Genomic DNA, 16,290 nt, shown 5'->3' on the forward strand with positions numbered 1-16,290 from the left:
GCGCCGGGCCGCGGGACCCGCAAAGTTTGCTAGCCCGCTGGACGCGGAGCCGAGGGAGCGCCCGGGCCCGGCGTCCCCAGGAGGGACCAAGAGTCCCCGGATTAGGCGCCAGGGCGGTGGAGCCGAGAGAGGTGGTTCGGCCCCGCCAGATGCCGCCTGCAAAGTTAGAGAGAAGAAAACTTCAGCTCCAGGGAGATTCGGACCGCTATGCTCACCGCGCCTGCCGAACCCGGCGCCCCTGAAAGAAGCCCCACACCCGCGTCTGCCGCCGCGCTCGCCTCCAGCGCGGCTCCGGGGGCCCGGCGCCCGGATCGGCGGTGACTGCGTCCGCGCGGAGCACCCAACCAGGGGGCGGGCAGGGGGCGGGGAGGGGGCGGGCAACGTGGCCAAGGGAGGAAGTTTCCTGAAGTTGTCGCTTTATTCCGGAGCCCGGCCCGCGACCCGGTCAGATCAGCGAGGCCGCCTTGCCCGGGAGAAGTCGGAGTTGGGGTGCTAAGCGGGGAGGTGCCCCGAGACCGAGAGCGGCTTCATCCTCCTTCTCTTTGCTCGCCCCTCGCCTTCCCGGAGCGCCGCGGGTATCGGACTTGTACTAAAGAAGAGGAGGAAGGGTTGGGGTCGCCAGCGTCTCCCCTCCCCGGCGGATACCGCTCCGGGCCGGAGCCGCGTAGACAGCCTCCCGGGACGTAGCCACGGGGTACGGGACCTCACCAGGATTATAAAACTGTTCGGAAGACCAACCCCACGAAGAAAAGGCTGGTTGCCATGTGGGGACTACTGATCTGGACTCTGCTGGCCCTGCACCAGATCCGCGCGACCGGAGCCCAAGGTACAGTGCCACCCCCAGTGGGGCTGGGGAAGGGGCGCGGGAGGGGCGCGCGGAGGGGCGCGGGAGCTCGCTGGCCTCACGGTCGCCTCCGAGACCCCGGGCTTGGCCTGGGCAGAGCCCTCTCCCGGGAGTTTCAGGCCCCTTTCCCCGAGTTTGGGGGCTCTCTTTGGGGGGCTGGAGCAGTCTTGCTGAGACTTGTGAGTTCCGAATAAGGGAAGGTGGGGGCCCGTGCTGGGAGGCGTCGCTCGTGGAGCCTAAGAGGAGTCGGGGGGTCGCTACCCCCCCACCCGGGCTGTGGGTGCCCTCGGGCTGGTGTGGGAGGGGCGCGCCATTCCGTGCCGGGCTCAGCGCCCGGCTGCACCCTGCTCCTCAGGCCGGGCTCCTGGGTCCCCGCTCGGTGTCCGCGGGGAAGGGCAAGGCCCTGTCGGGCACGCGCTGGCCGCCCCGGGGCGAGGCAGTGGGGCGGGAGGGCGGCGGGAGGGAGCCGGAGTAGAGCGCTGGGTTCCTGGATGGTCGCCCCGGGAGGGCAGTCTCGGGGCCTGGCTAAGTCTCGGAGCCCGCGCCTGGCTGCCTGGCCGGCCGCCGGGGCTGGGGGTGCTTCGCGGTGCTCGCCGGAGGCGAGGTCTGAGGCCCTCTCCTCTCGCGCCCACTCCCCTCCCCTCCCCCCGCCCCCAGACACACTCAGCGTCCCGCCTTTGCCTCCAGCTCCACTGGCCGCTCCAGTGTCTCTGCCGCCGCCGCTCTGACCTGTAGCTGCCTGGCGCAGCCTCAGGGTGGAGAAGGGCTGGTGGGTTTGGGGTGGGAGTGCTGGGAAGGAGGGGGAGGCGTGATCGATCCGCCCTGCCCCCCTCCAGAGGGCGGATGCCCAGACATACCGCCAGTCCTCGGGCAGGTCCCAGCGGGGGAGGGCGGCTGCACCCGTGCCTCCTTGCCTTTGGTGTTCGCAGATCCAGACAGCAGTGCCAGCGGTGTCCGAGCGGCGCCTGCTGGGGGCGGCGGGAGACGAAGCCTGGACTGAGCTCCAGGACTCCCAGGGCTTGGCCTTCCTTCTTCCAGGCTCGGGAGGGGGCCTGGACCCACCCAGGGGGCGCCGGTCTGCGGAGGCTGCAGCCTCGAAAGGGCCCCACCCCATCTCTGGAGTCCCGGAGTCGCAGGGAAGAAGGGACTCCAGTGAGCCCAGCGTCAGGCAGCCCAGAGAGGCAAGATCAAACAGATAAAAATAATCAGCTCTCACTCACAGGGTGGAGGGGAGGATTTTACAACGTAATTTGCGTTAAAGCGCTTAGAAATTTTGTAACGGGGCCCTGTAACTATAAGGTAATAAAAGTTATTATTTTTATGATCATCAAAAAATCTTCCAGCAGGCAGGGACTTCAGAGGTCGTCTTATTCTAGTAGCCATTTAACAGATGGGAAAACTGAGGTCTAGAGGCATTAGGTGACTTGCCGAAGGCTGCTGGGTGATCTGGGGACGGGAGTCTGGACTGGGACCAGGTGAGTTCTAAGCCCCTCTCTCCCTGGAACCACGACCATCTGCAGCTGGGGTGGGCTTGCTTGGACGGGGCCCTTCTTCTAAGGGTTCAGGGGGAATGTGAGGCAGAATAGAACAGGTTAGGCCTGGGGCACCTCGCAGATGTGTTCTGAGATGTCTATGGGTTTACTAGCTGAAAGCCAGGCTACTGGGAGGACTCGGAGGGGTGTCCGTCTCTATCTGGATGCTTCTAACTTCGTTACTGCACAGACTCCAGTAACCCCACGATTTCCCTGGGCAGGCGGCTCGTTAGTTCTTGTCCCATCCAAAACCAGGCTTGTAAGGAGTCCCCAGGGCACCTGAAGGTCCTTCCTTCTGGGTCAGCAAGTCGTTTCCATGTCCCACCTCCACACCTGTCCCATCCACCGAAGTCCAAGATTCCATGCGTCCGTCCTGCTGAAGTTCAGGCCAGGCCACCTCCTGTCCTTGTGCTTCCAGAGGGAGGGGCTCGCCCTGTCAGAAGTGGCGAAGGTCTCTTTGATTGATTCACTCTCTCTCCCGCTTCTCTTGTTTGCTGCGGGCTTGAGTGTGGCTGCCCAGGTTCCCTGCTGCTGCGTTTGTGTTCTCTGGCTCCCAGAGAGTGTTTTCCAGCATCCATCGGGTACTCTCCTTGCATTTGTCTCCAGGGCGGCAAACCATGCAGAGGATTATGGGAACTTGGTCTCGGCCCAGGTCTGGGGGCACTGCTGCATTGTGTGTCGGGGAAACAGGGTCAAGCATGGGGTTCCAGGGGGTTGTTTCTCATCTGCTTTGGGGTTAGAGAGTGGAGTCTCTCCTTTGCTTTTTTCTCCTTTTGCTTTGCTTTTAAGTTTGAGGCGATGCCATGAACCCTTTGGGGTGGTTAGAGCCACTGGCACTGTGTGTCACTTCTGAGCCCATGAGCCCCGTTCTCTAATGATGATACAGAGTGAGGGACCAAGCAGTCTTCCTCTCTTGGGACAAACCTCACATTGGCTGCCGGATTTATCCAGACTTAACCTAGTATTTTTCAGGTGCAGAACCTGGGCAATGCTACCTGTTTATACTGAAAGCTACCATTTGATCGTTTCCCCTGAAACGTGATGTCACATGGTTCCCACTCTTTCCCCAAACTAAGCGCAGGGGTGTTGTAAACAGAGCAGAGTACGTATGAGGATACCAGGTATTCAGGGGGTGCCTAGCAAGTGCCTGGCACGTAGAAGGTGCTTAATAAAGGGTAATTGTTATTTTTGTTGATATTATGATTCTTTGTACACTATTAGCCAAGGGACCATGAGGAGTGGTTCCTGGCCACCCACTGAAAAGGCCTTGAATGCCTTTTCTTCACCCAAGACCCTTCTCTGACTTCCTTCTGTGGCCTCATCACCATGACCCAAAGTGGCCCTCCAGCAGTCCCGATCCAGACTCCCAGGCATTCGGATTGGAGGGTGTCTGCATTTTAACAAGCACCTCGCAAGATGTTTCACGTACCTCAAAGCTTGGTCACTGCTGGTGGACATCTCTCGGAGGCTGGGAGGCTGGAAGGAGGGCGGCAGAGCCCAGCCAGCTGGTCCAGAAGCTTCTTTCAAGTGAATGGTGCCTGGGGGAGGAACAGAGGGGAGTCTGAGCTGAGGAAACCAGGCAGTGGGAAAACCGTGAACGGGGATTGGGAAGCCCAGCCCCGGAGGATCATGAAGGCCCCAAAGGGAGAAAGTTTACTGCTGGGAGGTAATCACAATAAAAGCCAAACAGCACTCAAGGGAGTGGGATGAAAGTTTAATGCTGTGGCTAAGCTATAATTATTAATTACTGACAGCAAAAAATAACTTATTGATCAGGGCTTCATACTCATTACCACAAGGCCGACTGGCCTGCTTGCCTGTGGCTCAGCTGGTATGTGTCAAGAGCCCCCGCCCCACGCGAGGGTGGCCCCGGGGGTGTCCCTGTTCCCTACCTCCCCTTCTCCCAGGGCCAGAGAGGTGGCTCTCGGCCCCGCAAACCCCTCGCCCTCGCCCTGTGCACCCCTGGGCTTCAGCTGGGCAGTCTGGAACATTCTGACTGTGGATTGATGAGTGACACTGTTTGGTGCTTGTATTGGCCCCAGAAGACCACCCCTGCCTGGGGTGGACGGACTCAGGACCCCCCGTCCAGAGACCAAATCATGCTGGCAGCCTGATACCTGCCTCAGAAACTCTCTCTTTTGTATATTTGTTTGGCAAATATTTATCGACCGCCTTTCCTTTATGTCCTCTGCTGGAAGGCCAGAGTAGGGGCCAGGAACCTTGTTCCATCAGGGAAGGGAGGCTGGGAAAGAGGCCAAGTCCTTTATAGCAGTTTTCTGTTTAAACAGTGCCTGAACGGCTGACCTTAAAATAATGTGTTAAACTGCATATTGGTATGCACTCGATCTTGTACCACAGGACACAATTGGGCTGTAAGCTAAATGGTGATAGGGAATGAGCTTGTTCTCTGTCCTGAGGACTAACATGATCAGTACATTTGACTTGAAAGAAACATGAAAAATCCTCTAGTGCTGTCCCCTGCCTACAAGCCTGCGACAGGTGGCCATGTGGTCTCTGCTTGCATACCCCTGGTGATGGGGGGCTCACTACCTTACAAAACAGGCTGGTTGTTAGACAGTCGTGCTTTATGTTGCTGAACCTCCCTGTGGCTGGTTATCCTAGGATTTGGCTGTGGGTGAAGGAGTCCTCTGATTGGCTGGAACCTTGCCCTCCATGCCCTCTGACTCCTGGCCCCTCAGGGAGTCAGTAAGCTGAGTTGGAATTGATGCAGGGTGTTAGGGTGCTGCCTGCGGGATTTCCACCCTGGCCCCGCCTGGAGCACGTTGTTGCCACAGACAGCCCTGGAGCTGCCTGAAGCGGTGGGAATTAGTCATCATAAATTTGGGGCCTTGGGATGCCAATAGCAACAAATGGGCCAGCAGCAGCCCCACTGCCTGTAACAGAAAGGAAAACAAGCCGGGTTGCTGAGACATCCCCGCTACTCACCCCACCACTCCTCATCCTCCCACCCACTCCTGTCCTCCGGGGACAGAAGGCGGGGGCCAGTGAGTAATGCTGAGCCAGGGACCCACCGGGACTGCTCAGGGTCCTGGAAGGAGGGGAGGGAGGGGCTGCACAGCGTGTCTCATCAGACTCCCCGAGCCAGGTGTCTGGTCCAGAAAGCCCCTCCCTGAGCCCGGGAGCCCCACTGAGGCCCTTCTCCTGCCGATACTGGAGGTGCCAGCATGGCAATGGAGATGGCTTCCAGCCTGGTCCTGGCCTTCCTCTATCACTGAGCCACCCGGAGCTGAGGCTCAGTTTCCTCATCTGTAAAATGAGGAAACGGAGTTAAAAATAAGTCTTGTTATCTGCCTCGTAGGATTTTTTTTTTTTTTGGTAATGTTAAATGAGATTATCTCCATCACTTTAAAAATGCCCTTAGTAAGTGTTAAGTGCTTATAACGTGTGGGCCACCAGGTATAAGGGTGTCATAATCCCCACCCCTCGCTCCCCACACACATCCTCCTCTCCAGCCTCACCTTCGCTCACTGCTGTCCAACGCGCTGACCGCCCTTGCGTTCCTAGAACTTACCACCGTGCTCTGGCCTCTGAACTGGCGCTGGAGGGTCCTGTGGTCCCTGCAGCCGTGCCCACTCCTCCCAGATGTCTGCACAGCTCAATCCTAAGTTAATCGGGCCTTTCCTCTGATGTCCCTGATCCATCCCTAAACACCCTGTAACGGTGGCATCTCCAAGCACCCACCCCTGAGCCTCCTTTCCTCTCTCCACAGCCCTCAGCTGCATCTGACATATATTGGCTTGTTTATTGCTGGTCTCTCTCATGTGGGCGGGGCTTTATATTATCCCCTGCTGTATCCCCAGCTGCTAGGAGAGTGCCTGGCAGATAGAAGGAGCTCAACGAATATGAATTAGTGAACGAAGAATACATCAGTGAATGTGTGAATGAATGAACACTTACCTACAGCATAAAGCCCTCTGTCCTCTGGTCTCTACCTGCTTCTCCAGCTCCTCTCCAGCCGCTCACGCACTCTCACGGGCCCCTCTGCGCATCACCTACGCCCCGTGCCATGGAGCCTCCACTGCGATGAGCAGCCAAGCCCCTCAGGGATGGGAGCCCTGCCCCCCAGCCTGGGCTTCCGTGAAATAGTGATTATTTGTTTTAACTTTTTATTTTACATTGGAGTCTAGTTAATTAACAATGTTGTGTTAGTTTCAGGTGTACAGCAGAGTGATTCAGTTCTACATATACATGTATCGATTCTTTTTCAAATTCTTTTCCCATTTAGGTTGTTACACATTGATAATATTGAGTAGAGTTCCCTGTGCTATATAGTAGGTCCTCGTTGGTTATCCATTTTAAATATAGCAGTGTGTATGTGTCAATCCAGAATAGTGTTTTTGCTGAGCCAGGAGCCCTTGCTCAGACTTCCTCGCCCCTGTTCCCATCTTTTCCCACCTCTGGCCCTGCAGGTGAAGCTGCCTCTAGCAGTAGGGCCTCTGGGTTGGGTCCTTGCTGAATCTCTATCAGCTGAGCTCCATCTTTCGATGGGGAGGAAACTGGGAGGACTGGTAGGGGGCTTAGGTAATGCCCCCATCCAGGCATGGAGGCACCTTTTGAAATACGTGAGAGGGGAAGACATGCATTTACAATTAAATACTCTAGCTTGGCTCACTTCCCCTGGCAGCCCATTGGCCAGAGCTGTTCACGTGGTCCCACCCAGTGGTCCTTCCCAGGCAAGGGAGCGGGGAAGTGCGGTCTTCTGTGTGCTGGAAAAAGAGCATCTCGACGCGCACTGGTGATGTCGAGCATTCCTAATAACTGCAAAGATGATACTGTGGTCTGCAGAAGAGCATTTCATACAGAGAATCACTTCACCCAAGACAGGGCCATCCCTAAAGCATACCCCTCCCTGTCTGTGCTCTTACTTTCCTGCCTTTTGAGGGTTTTTTTTTCCTTAAGCTGTTGAGAAGTGGCATGTAGGGGGGCCAGTGCCTTGGAACTGGGAGGACCTGGGTTCCAGCTCTGTCAGTTTGGGTTAATCTCTGCCACTTTGCATTCCATCACTTATATGCTCAAGCCCCGTTGGCTTGTTTGTAATACAAGGAGAAGTAAATGAGATGACACAAGCAGAGCGCTCGGCATGGAGCCTGACATATCAGAAGCACTTAATAAGCTAATGTAACTATATTTGTGCTTCTGTATTTGCCCCGCCAAAGGGTCTTAAGATTGGGTCTCAGGTTGCACTTTTTTTTTTTTTTTTTTTTTTTTGGTGGTACGCGGGCCTCTCACTGTTGTGGCCTCTCCCGCTGTGGAGCACAGGCTCCGGATGCGCAGGCTCATCGGCCATGGCTCACGGGCCCAGCCGCTCCGCGGCATGTGAGATCTTCCTGGACCGGGGCACGAACCCGTGTCCCTCGCATCGGCAGGCGGACTCTCAACCACTGCGCCACCAGGGAAGCCCTCAGGTTGCATTTTGTTTCCAGATTTTTCCCCCTGCTGTCTTTTCTCCATACTTCCCCCGTATCTTCCTCTTGCTTCAGTTTCTTTTGCTTCTTCCCCAGTGTAGAATGATTTGGCCTCCTCTCCCCATCCTACGCATCTAAAGAGGGGAAGCCAGCTCACAATTGCCACCCAGTTCTTTGTGTCAAGTGCATTACAGTCGTTACCCGCCTCTGACCTCCTTCACCTCCAATGTGTGGGTAACCTGAGGCTCAGAGCCATTGCCTGCCCAAGGCCCCACAGCTAGGAAGTCAGGATTTGTACAATAGCCAGGTCATGGAAGCAACGTAAATGTCCATCGACAGACAAATGGGTAAAGAAGGTGTGGTACATATATACAATGGAATATTACTCAGCCATAAAAGGGAATGAAACTGGGTCATTTGTAGAGACGTGGATGGACCTAGAGATGTCATACAGAGTGAAGTAAGTCAGAAAGAGAAAAACAAATATCGTATATTAACACATACATGTGGAATCTAGAAAAATGGTACAGATGAACTGGTTTACAGGGCAGAAATAGAGACACAGACGTAGAGAACAAACGTATGGACACCAAGGGGGGAAGGGAGTGGGGTGGGAATTGGGAGATTGGGATTGACATATATACACTAATATGTATAAAATAGATAACTAATGAGAACCCGCTATATAGCACAGGGAACACTACTTCACTCTGCTGTACAGTAGAAACTAACACAATATTGTAAAACAACTGTACCCCAATAATAATAATAAAAAAGAAGTCAGGATTTGAACCCAGGGCGCTATGGGGCATCTTTCCACTGCCCCAGGCTACCCTGCACCTGCACCACATCCTCACTGATATCTTCCTGATGAGACATGCCCAGCCTGTTGTGCTGTGTGGCCCAGGGGCGGGAGTGGAGTTGGGAAGTCGCCCTGGGAATTCCTCCTTCCCCTCCTGACCCTCCTGGTTCTTGCCTCTGCCCCAGTTGTGTCCTCAGTGGGCCTTAAGCGGGCAGAACATGAGTGGTCAGGAGGGGAACCCCTTCCTCCCGTGCCTCCTCTCCTGCTTTCCCCTGTCCCCTCCCTGGAGATGTCTGGGGAGTCTCCTGAGGGTCACCTGGGGCGTTCATGACTGGCTGGCCAGTGACCGAGCTCCAGAGTCTTCTAAGCTGAATGGGGTGGAGAAAAGCAGCAATTAAACTTGGATGCTATTAGTGACCCAGAGGGGTGATGAAATTTTGATGATGTGCTAATCCTGAAAGGAGGAAATATTATTGGCCGTAATGCAGCTCATTCAGGGAGTTCAGCTTCTGGGGTGGACACGGTGACTCTCCAGGGCCTGCTGGAGCCCGGGCCCGGGCCCCCCACACGTGGACTCCTCCACGGGGGTGCAAATGTGCAAATGGAGAGGGAGGTGTGTTGTGTAAAGTCTGAGCAATGGCGCCTGCACGACCGCCTTGTCCCATATCAAGTGAGCCAGCTCTGAATCTGGTACAGATGCTCCATTCCTTGCTTTGAACTATGAGGGCCAATCCAGAGTGTGCCATCAGAGGGTCCAGGTGGGACAGAACAGGCCTCTAAGGGGCCTGAAACATACACGACTCCCTGAATTCAGTTACCCGTGATTTACTGCTTGGATGAACGTAGATCAGTTACATAGCCTATCTGTGCCACGGTTTTTCCATCTGTAAAATGGAGATAACAGTCGTCCTCACCTCACAGGGTTGTGACAAGATTTAATGAGATATGCTAAGCTCTCAGGACAGAGCTCAGTGTATAGCAAACACTGAGTAACTGTTCGTCTTTGTCATTATTGCCATCTTGGTGTCAGCGAAGCAAGGTCAGCTTTGGGCCTACAATTTGTCACGCGCCCTGTCCCCAAATGCCGCTGCTCTCTTTCTCTTTCACAGACCTGCCAGTAGCATCTAAACTTCCATTATTAGGGATTTATTTATTTGGTTGAGACATTCCCTGCCTCCAGCTTAAAATGCAAATATGTCACTGAGAACCCACATATTAAGTTATTATCAGCTGTTCAGGCCTTGAGGTGAATGTTTTTACTGGACCCTTTCCTAAAAACTCAAATTTCTGAGGGTCGCATTCACAGACATCTCATGTTTCTCTTCACCCCAACCTATGAAGGATTTTGGCCAGAAGGTGTTGTTATTTACCTTGTTAGCATTGAAGTTCAGAAACATGAAGAAACTTGCCAAGGTCCCTTGACTTTTAAGAAAGAGACAACGAGGGCAGGTCAGCTGCCTCTTAGGTCATTGCTTTTGGTCTGGTCAAGGCATCCACATTCAGGAATGCCTGACCACGCTGCTTGGGGATTTGGGAGCTGTCTCATTGGACCACAGGCTCTACCCCAGCTTGGGTGGGTGCAGGGGTAGGGCATGGGCTGTAGGCTGGAATGGCCTCTCCCCTCTCTAAAGCCCTTTCAAGATGCCCCGTCTGCTCTCCCACAGGGTCTTAGCGGTCAGATCTGAATGCTGAGCCCTCTTGCATCTCCCTCTCCCCACCCCACTGATAGGCCTTTACCCTCATGGCTTCCCCCACTGGGTACCACCGCCAAGCCCTCCCCAGTCTGGCCCTGCGCACGGCTGCCATCACACCTCTCCCTCCCCCCACTCTCATCCTCCACCATGCTCACTGCCCACCCCCCCCAAGCCATCCGCGCCTTTCCCTCCTGCCTCCCCTCTGCACCCCATCCTCCCATCCTCCCCTGGGTCCCATGGCTGGAACGCATCCTCCCAGATGCCTCCGAGCCGTCGGGATGCCAGTGGTCTAGATGTCTCCTTTGGCACTTGGCCTTGTTGATTCTGAATTATCTTTTCGTGTGTGTGACTGATTTCTTTAATTACAAACTCCTTGAGTTTAGATAATAACCCTTCATCACAAGGAGAGAGGTATTAGCCATAAATTATTGTTCACCATTAATGAAGTTAACCCTTTAAAGCAAGGTGCTGTAGGGTAATAGTAACATCAGAGAGAAGGTAATAGGCTGTGGGCCTCAGAGGCCACAACCCATTCTCACCGGGTCCCTCTTGGCCCCCATATCCTCCGTGGGAAAAGGTGGGTGCATAAGTACAGCATTTCCAAACGCTTCCGTGAAGGGCTCTAGCAGTGGAGGAGGTGGACACGTGCCCTGGGGGATCTGACCATGCAGCCTGAAGCTGCCTGCCATCCTCACAACATTTTCCTTTTTAATATTTTATGTGTGAATATTTAATAATTTTATTAAAATATTTATATTTAATATTATATTTTATAAATAATAATATATAATTTATAATATAATATATTATATATTATATATGATATATGATATATAATATATAATAATATATTATATAATATATAGTATAATATATTATATAATAATATATTATATAATTATATAATATATATAATATATAGTATATTATTATATAGTATTAATATTATATATTGTATATAATATATAATATTATATAATATATAAATTATATAATATATTATATAATATTATATTTAATAAATACTATTATATAAATATTAATATTTAATATTAAATAAAATATTCAATATTTTATTTAATATTTAATGCGTGAAATTTTGCATTCCGTTCCACAGTCTCCCTGAGTTCTATTTTAACACACAAAGGAGATTTTAAAGCCCATTGATGTTGCTGGAAGATGTGGTATGTCTTCCCCCTGGCTTCCTGAACCCCTGGGATAGAGGGCAAAACTTGGCTTTGAAAAACTTGAATGAGGTGATCTTTTGGGTCACATCATCTGTGAGATTCTAAGATGCTTTACACATATATATTTCAAGCATTTGTATTTAAATGTTTCTGTAATGTTTTATCTACATATCCACTTCCTAAAGTAGTTGTGTCCCAAATATAACCGACCCCAGGCCACTCTGACCATCCGCTGGAGTGGTCTGGTGCCTCCTAGGTCCCTAGAGGACCCTGCTGCTTGGATGGTTGGTGTTTGCTGGGTATTCCCTTAGCTTCCATACCATTAGTGGGCCTGTCTCCTGGCCTCTCCCTGGGCCCTCCCTCCTTCCCCTTTTAATCTGCACTGGACAAGCCACCAAATGCATCAGACATCATCAACTCTACCACTGTAGCTGTGACTGAAAAAGAGCTGGGGGCAGGGCACTGAGTGAGGGCCTGAAGACTCTCCCTAGTAAGAGGCACTAGGCTTCATGATAACTGTGCCCACCGCCCAGGGGTCTTTCTCACTGACACGCATCGGTGGCCTCCAGGAGAGCCGAGGTGACCAGAAGCCCATCTTCTAGCAAAGCAGGGCCTTAGTGTAATCTGCATCCCAGCAGCAGCTCCAGCCCGGCCCTTGCAGCACTAACTAAATGTTCCAGATCAACTTCAGCCACCCCCTCCCGAATCCTCTTGAAGCTCTTGGGCTCCTGGAAGCAAAGCCCAGAGCATCCATGCCCTCCCAGGCTCCCCCGGGGCAGCCAGCCTTCCCTATCACGGCTGTTTGTCCCTCTCTGCCCCGGACTGGAGGCAGTGCTCCTGCCCTGAGACAGGGCCCAGCACTCACGCCTTCTTGCTCGGTCAACCTTGAAGTCTCCCCACTCGAGCGGATGCTCACTGGCTTTGCGCAGCTCCCGGCAGGCTTGGCCCAGTGGCCCTTGACCTCCCAGTTTGGAACCCTGTCTCCCTGCCCTGGTGGAGCGGCTGTAGGCAGGGGGTGGCCAGGTCGGCGGGAAGGCCATCGAGGGGCCGGAGCTGCCCAGGAGGCCCCGGGGGGAGTTCCTCATTAGCTCTGCCCCAAGCTCATTACCGGGCTGTGCATCACTGGGTGAAAAATGGTTGTCGTCAGGGTGGTAATAAATACGCTGCTGTCAGTGTTGATGTGATTGCACTAATGAAGAGAAATCAGCCAGGGCGAGAGGAGGTGCCCCTGGCTGCGGCTCCGGGGGGCTGCAGAGCTCTGTCCACTGCCCACTCTCCCTGCCCCAGGAAGACAGAGGCCAGGGCGTCAGGGAGAAGGAGAGAGGTGTTGGCATTTAACCGCTTTCTCCCGAGGCTTTAGCGGCTGAAGAGCCTAGAAGATGCTGGAAGCCTTCAGGAAAAAGGAACATTGTTCGACCCCCAGGGAGCGAGGGAGGGTGTGATGAGGGGGCCCCAGCCTCAGCCTGGACCCTGGGCAGAGGCAGTGGGGATCTCCTGGGTGAACCGCTGTGCTTTTGATGGTTCAGCCTCCCTCACAGGGCCCTGGCTGAGAGCGGCCACAGGAAGGCACGGGGAGAAACACAGGCCCATTGTCTGCGCCCCCCTGCCTGCCACCTCGCCTGCAATGTTAGGACCCATTGTCTCTCCAGGAACTTGGAATGTCCAGCCCCAGGGTGCAGGGAGCAGGCCTCTGACTACAGCTTCTCTTGTGCCTCTGCTGTGTGAGAGCTCAGGGTCCCTGGACCCGCTGAGCCCAGCCTAAGCGTCCGAGCCACAGCAAAGGCATGCCTCTGAGATGCTGACAGACAGCTGGGGACAAGGGAGCAGCCCCTTCATGGTGCTAGGCCTTGGGACACCCGGGGACTGAAGAGAGGCCGAACGAAGGAGGGGTACCCTTGCATCTGGGGCCTCAGGAGCACATCCTTGGAGCCCAGGTGTAACCTGCCTCATTACGGGAAGTGAGAAGGTGGCCCGGAGCGGTGGGGCTCACACCTGAACCTGCATCGGGTCCCCGAAGGGCTCGCTAGGATGCAGATTCCTGGGCCCCGCCCCCAGAGCATCTGGCCTGGGGGCGGGGCCCAGGAGTGTGAGTGTCTAAACAGGTTCCCAGGTGATGTGCTGCCACTGGTCCGGGGGCCACACATTGAGAAAAACGAGCCTAGAGGTTTGAGAATCCGAGGTGCCACACTGGTGGCCATGCTGAGCCACTTGTGCCGCGATGGGCTCTGCCCGTTCCCCGCCGCAGAGGACGGTGGTAAAGCTCCGTTAGCAGGACCTGTGAAATACGTGTTGCACGTGGGAAGCGGGGACCACCTCCCCTTCCTTCTTCTTATCTCATCATCAGAAGCTCTTGCTCCCAAAGTCCTTCCTTAAAAGAGAAAGAAAAAAAAAACCCCAGCCCAGAGGCCTCCTTCCTGGGAAGGGAAGGGCAGGGGGTGACGTCCTCACCGGCTGAAGCAGTTTTTCTAGAAGCCCCAAGGTAACCCTAATGCGTCAGTGGATAACAAAACCTCTCTTTGCTCATTGAGCGCTTTCTCAGCACCTACTGGGTGCCAAACACAGGGCCTGGGCTCCAGCACAGGTTAAGGCAGGTCCTGCCTCTCAAATTGTTCATGGTCAAGTGTGGGCATCAAGCATATGGTCAGTAGTAGAGGACAGTGTGAAGGACGCTCGTGCAGGTGGGAACCAGGTGATGGGGGGTGCAGAGGGGTAACCTGAGAATCAATCCTGCCCCAGCGGAGGCTTCCTGGAGGAGGTGACCTTGAAGCTGAGGTCTTCTAGGATGGGAGCGGCCCCCAACGTCCTCAGGGAACATTGGGGGCTTTGTTTTTGTTTTGACATAACGAACTGTACCTATTTAAAGGGTACAACTTGATTTTCCTTGACACACGTATAACACCTTAAATCATCACCAAAATCTTGATGACACTCATCACCACCAAAAGTTTTCTTGTGCCTTCGGTCACCCCTCTCTGGCTGGTGTATAGATCTTTTTCTTTTCCTTCTTTTTTTTTTTTCAATGGATATCCAGTTGTTCTAGCCTCAGTTTTTGAAAACTTTCTTTTCACCACTGAATTATCTCTTCACCTTTGTTGAAAATCAGTTGTCCCTATAGGTATGGGTCTACCTCTGGACACCGTTGTGCTTCATTTATTCATTTGTCTGTCTTTATTCCGATAGCACATTGTCATGGTTACTGTTGCTTTGTAATAAGCCTTGAAAGCAGGTAGTGTTAGTTCTCTGACTTTGTTCTTTTTCACAGTTGTTTTGGCTATTCTAGGTCCTTTCCATTGCCATGTGCATTTTATATTTTTCTTTATATTACATATGAATTTTAGAATCGGATTTTTAGAAATCCTGCTGGGGGGCTTCCCTGGTGGTGCAGTGGTTAAGAATCTGCCTGCCAATGCAGGGGACACGGGTTCGAGCCCTGGTCTGGGAAGATCCCACATGCTGCGTAGCAACTAAGCCCGTGCACCACAACTACTGAAGCCCGCGTGCCAACAGCCCATGCTCCGCAACAAGAGAAGCCAACCACAGTGAGAAGCCCGTGCACTGCAACGAAGAGTAGCCCCCGCTCACCACAACTAGAGAAAGCCCGCGTGCAGCAGCAAAGACCCAACACAGCCCCCAAAATTAATTAATTAATTAATTCAAAAAAAATTCCTGCTGGGACTTTTGAATTGCATTGATAATACAGATCAAGTTGAAGGGTGTCGATATCTGACCGCATTGAGTCCTCCGGCCCGTGAACATGGGCTATCACCCCATTCTTTAGTTCTTTGATTTCTTCTCAGCAACATGTTGTGGGTTTCACAGTATATGTTTTGTACATCGTTTGTCAGATTTATCCCTAAATATTTCAGGTTTTTGATGCCACTGTAAATGCTTTTTTAAATTTTGACTTCCAGTGGTTTGTCTGCAGGATATAGGAACACAGCGGATTTTTTTTTTTCTTTTGCGGTACACAGGCCTCTCACTGTTGTGGCCTCTCCCGTTGCGGAGCACAGGCTCCGGACGTGCAGGCTCAGCAGGCATGGCTCACGGGCTCAGCCGCTCTGTGGCATGTGGGATCTTCCTGGACCGGGGCACGAACCCGCGCAGACTCTCAACCACTGCGCCACCAGGGAAGCCCACACAGCGGATTTTGACTCAGCTCAGTGATCGGTTCTAGTAGCTTTTCTGTAGACTCCATCAGATTTTCTGCACAGGTGATCAGGTTGTCTCCAAAGGCACAGGTGAACTACTTTTCCAACCTGGATCCCTTTCATTTCTCTTTCTTGACCTGTTACACTGATGAGACCCTGCCTGGGGCCTTTGTTTTCATCCCTTCCGTTGCTGAGCAGCACTTATGGGCAGCAAATGCCCACCTTCCTGGTGGCTTAACCAGTGAGGTCAGATTGTGCTTCCTGCCGTGCCCCCCACCCCGGGTGCTTACGCTCAGCCGCACGTGCACTCTTTGGCCTCAACCAGCCTATAGAACCTCTGCAAGCTTCAGGAGGGGAGCAGGAAACAAAAGCACAGTGACTCTGTTGTCTCTGTGTGTCCACACATGTGATTAGCACGTGCATTTGGGGGGGGCGTCTTCCTCCCCAGACCCCTCCTCTAGCCGAGTCCTGGAGCCTCCTCCCTAGGGGGCAGTAGGTGAGCTAGAACTGTAGGGCAACTCAGATTACAGAGGGCTATACCCATTTCACAGAGGAGGACATGGGGCCAAGGGACGCAGTGAGGTGTCCTGAGTCACAGGGCTTCTGAGCTTGGGATTTCAGGTACCCTTTGCAGGCTCCATCCCGTGGCAAGTGTTG

General features: G+C 53.4%; 1 protein-coding gene across 1 annotated transcript in view; it reads left to right on the forward strand.

Moving 5' to 3' along the window:
• Window positions 1-762: 762 nt before the first annotated feature.
• Window positions 763-16,290, forward strand: part of SDK2 (sidekick cell adhesion molecule 2) — a gene marked incomplete at both ends in the record, with an annotated part of 262,629 nt that continues 247,101 nt past the window's right edge. The window contains one exon of the mRNA XM_079725138.1: window positions 763-826. Coding sequence (XP_079581264.1) covers window positions 763-826 — 64 coding nt within the window. The remainder of the gene's footprint in view (window positions 827-16,290) is intronic.

This window comes from Hyperoodon ampullatus (assembly GCF_949752795.1).
Source record: "Hyperoodon ampullatus genome assembly, chromosome: 19".
In the NCBI taxonomy this organism is placed as follows: Eukaryota; Metazoa; Chordata; class Mammalia; order Artiodactyla; family Ziphiidae; genus Hyperoodon; species Hyperoodon ampullatus.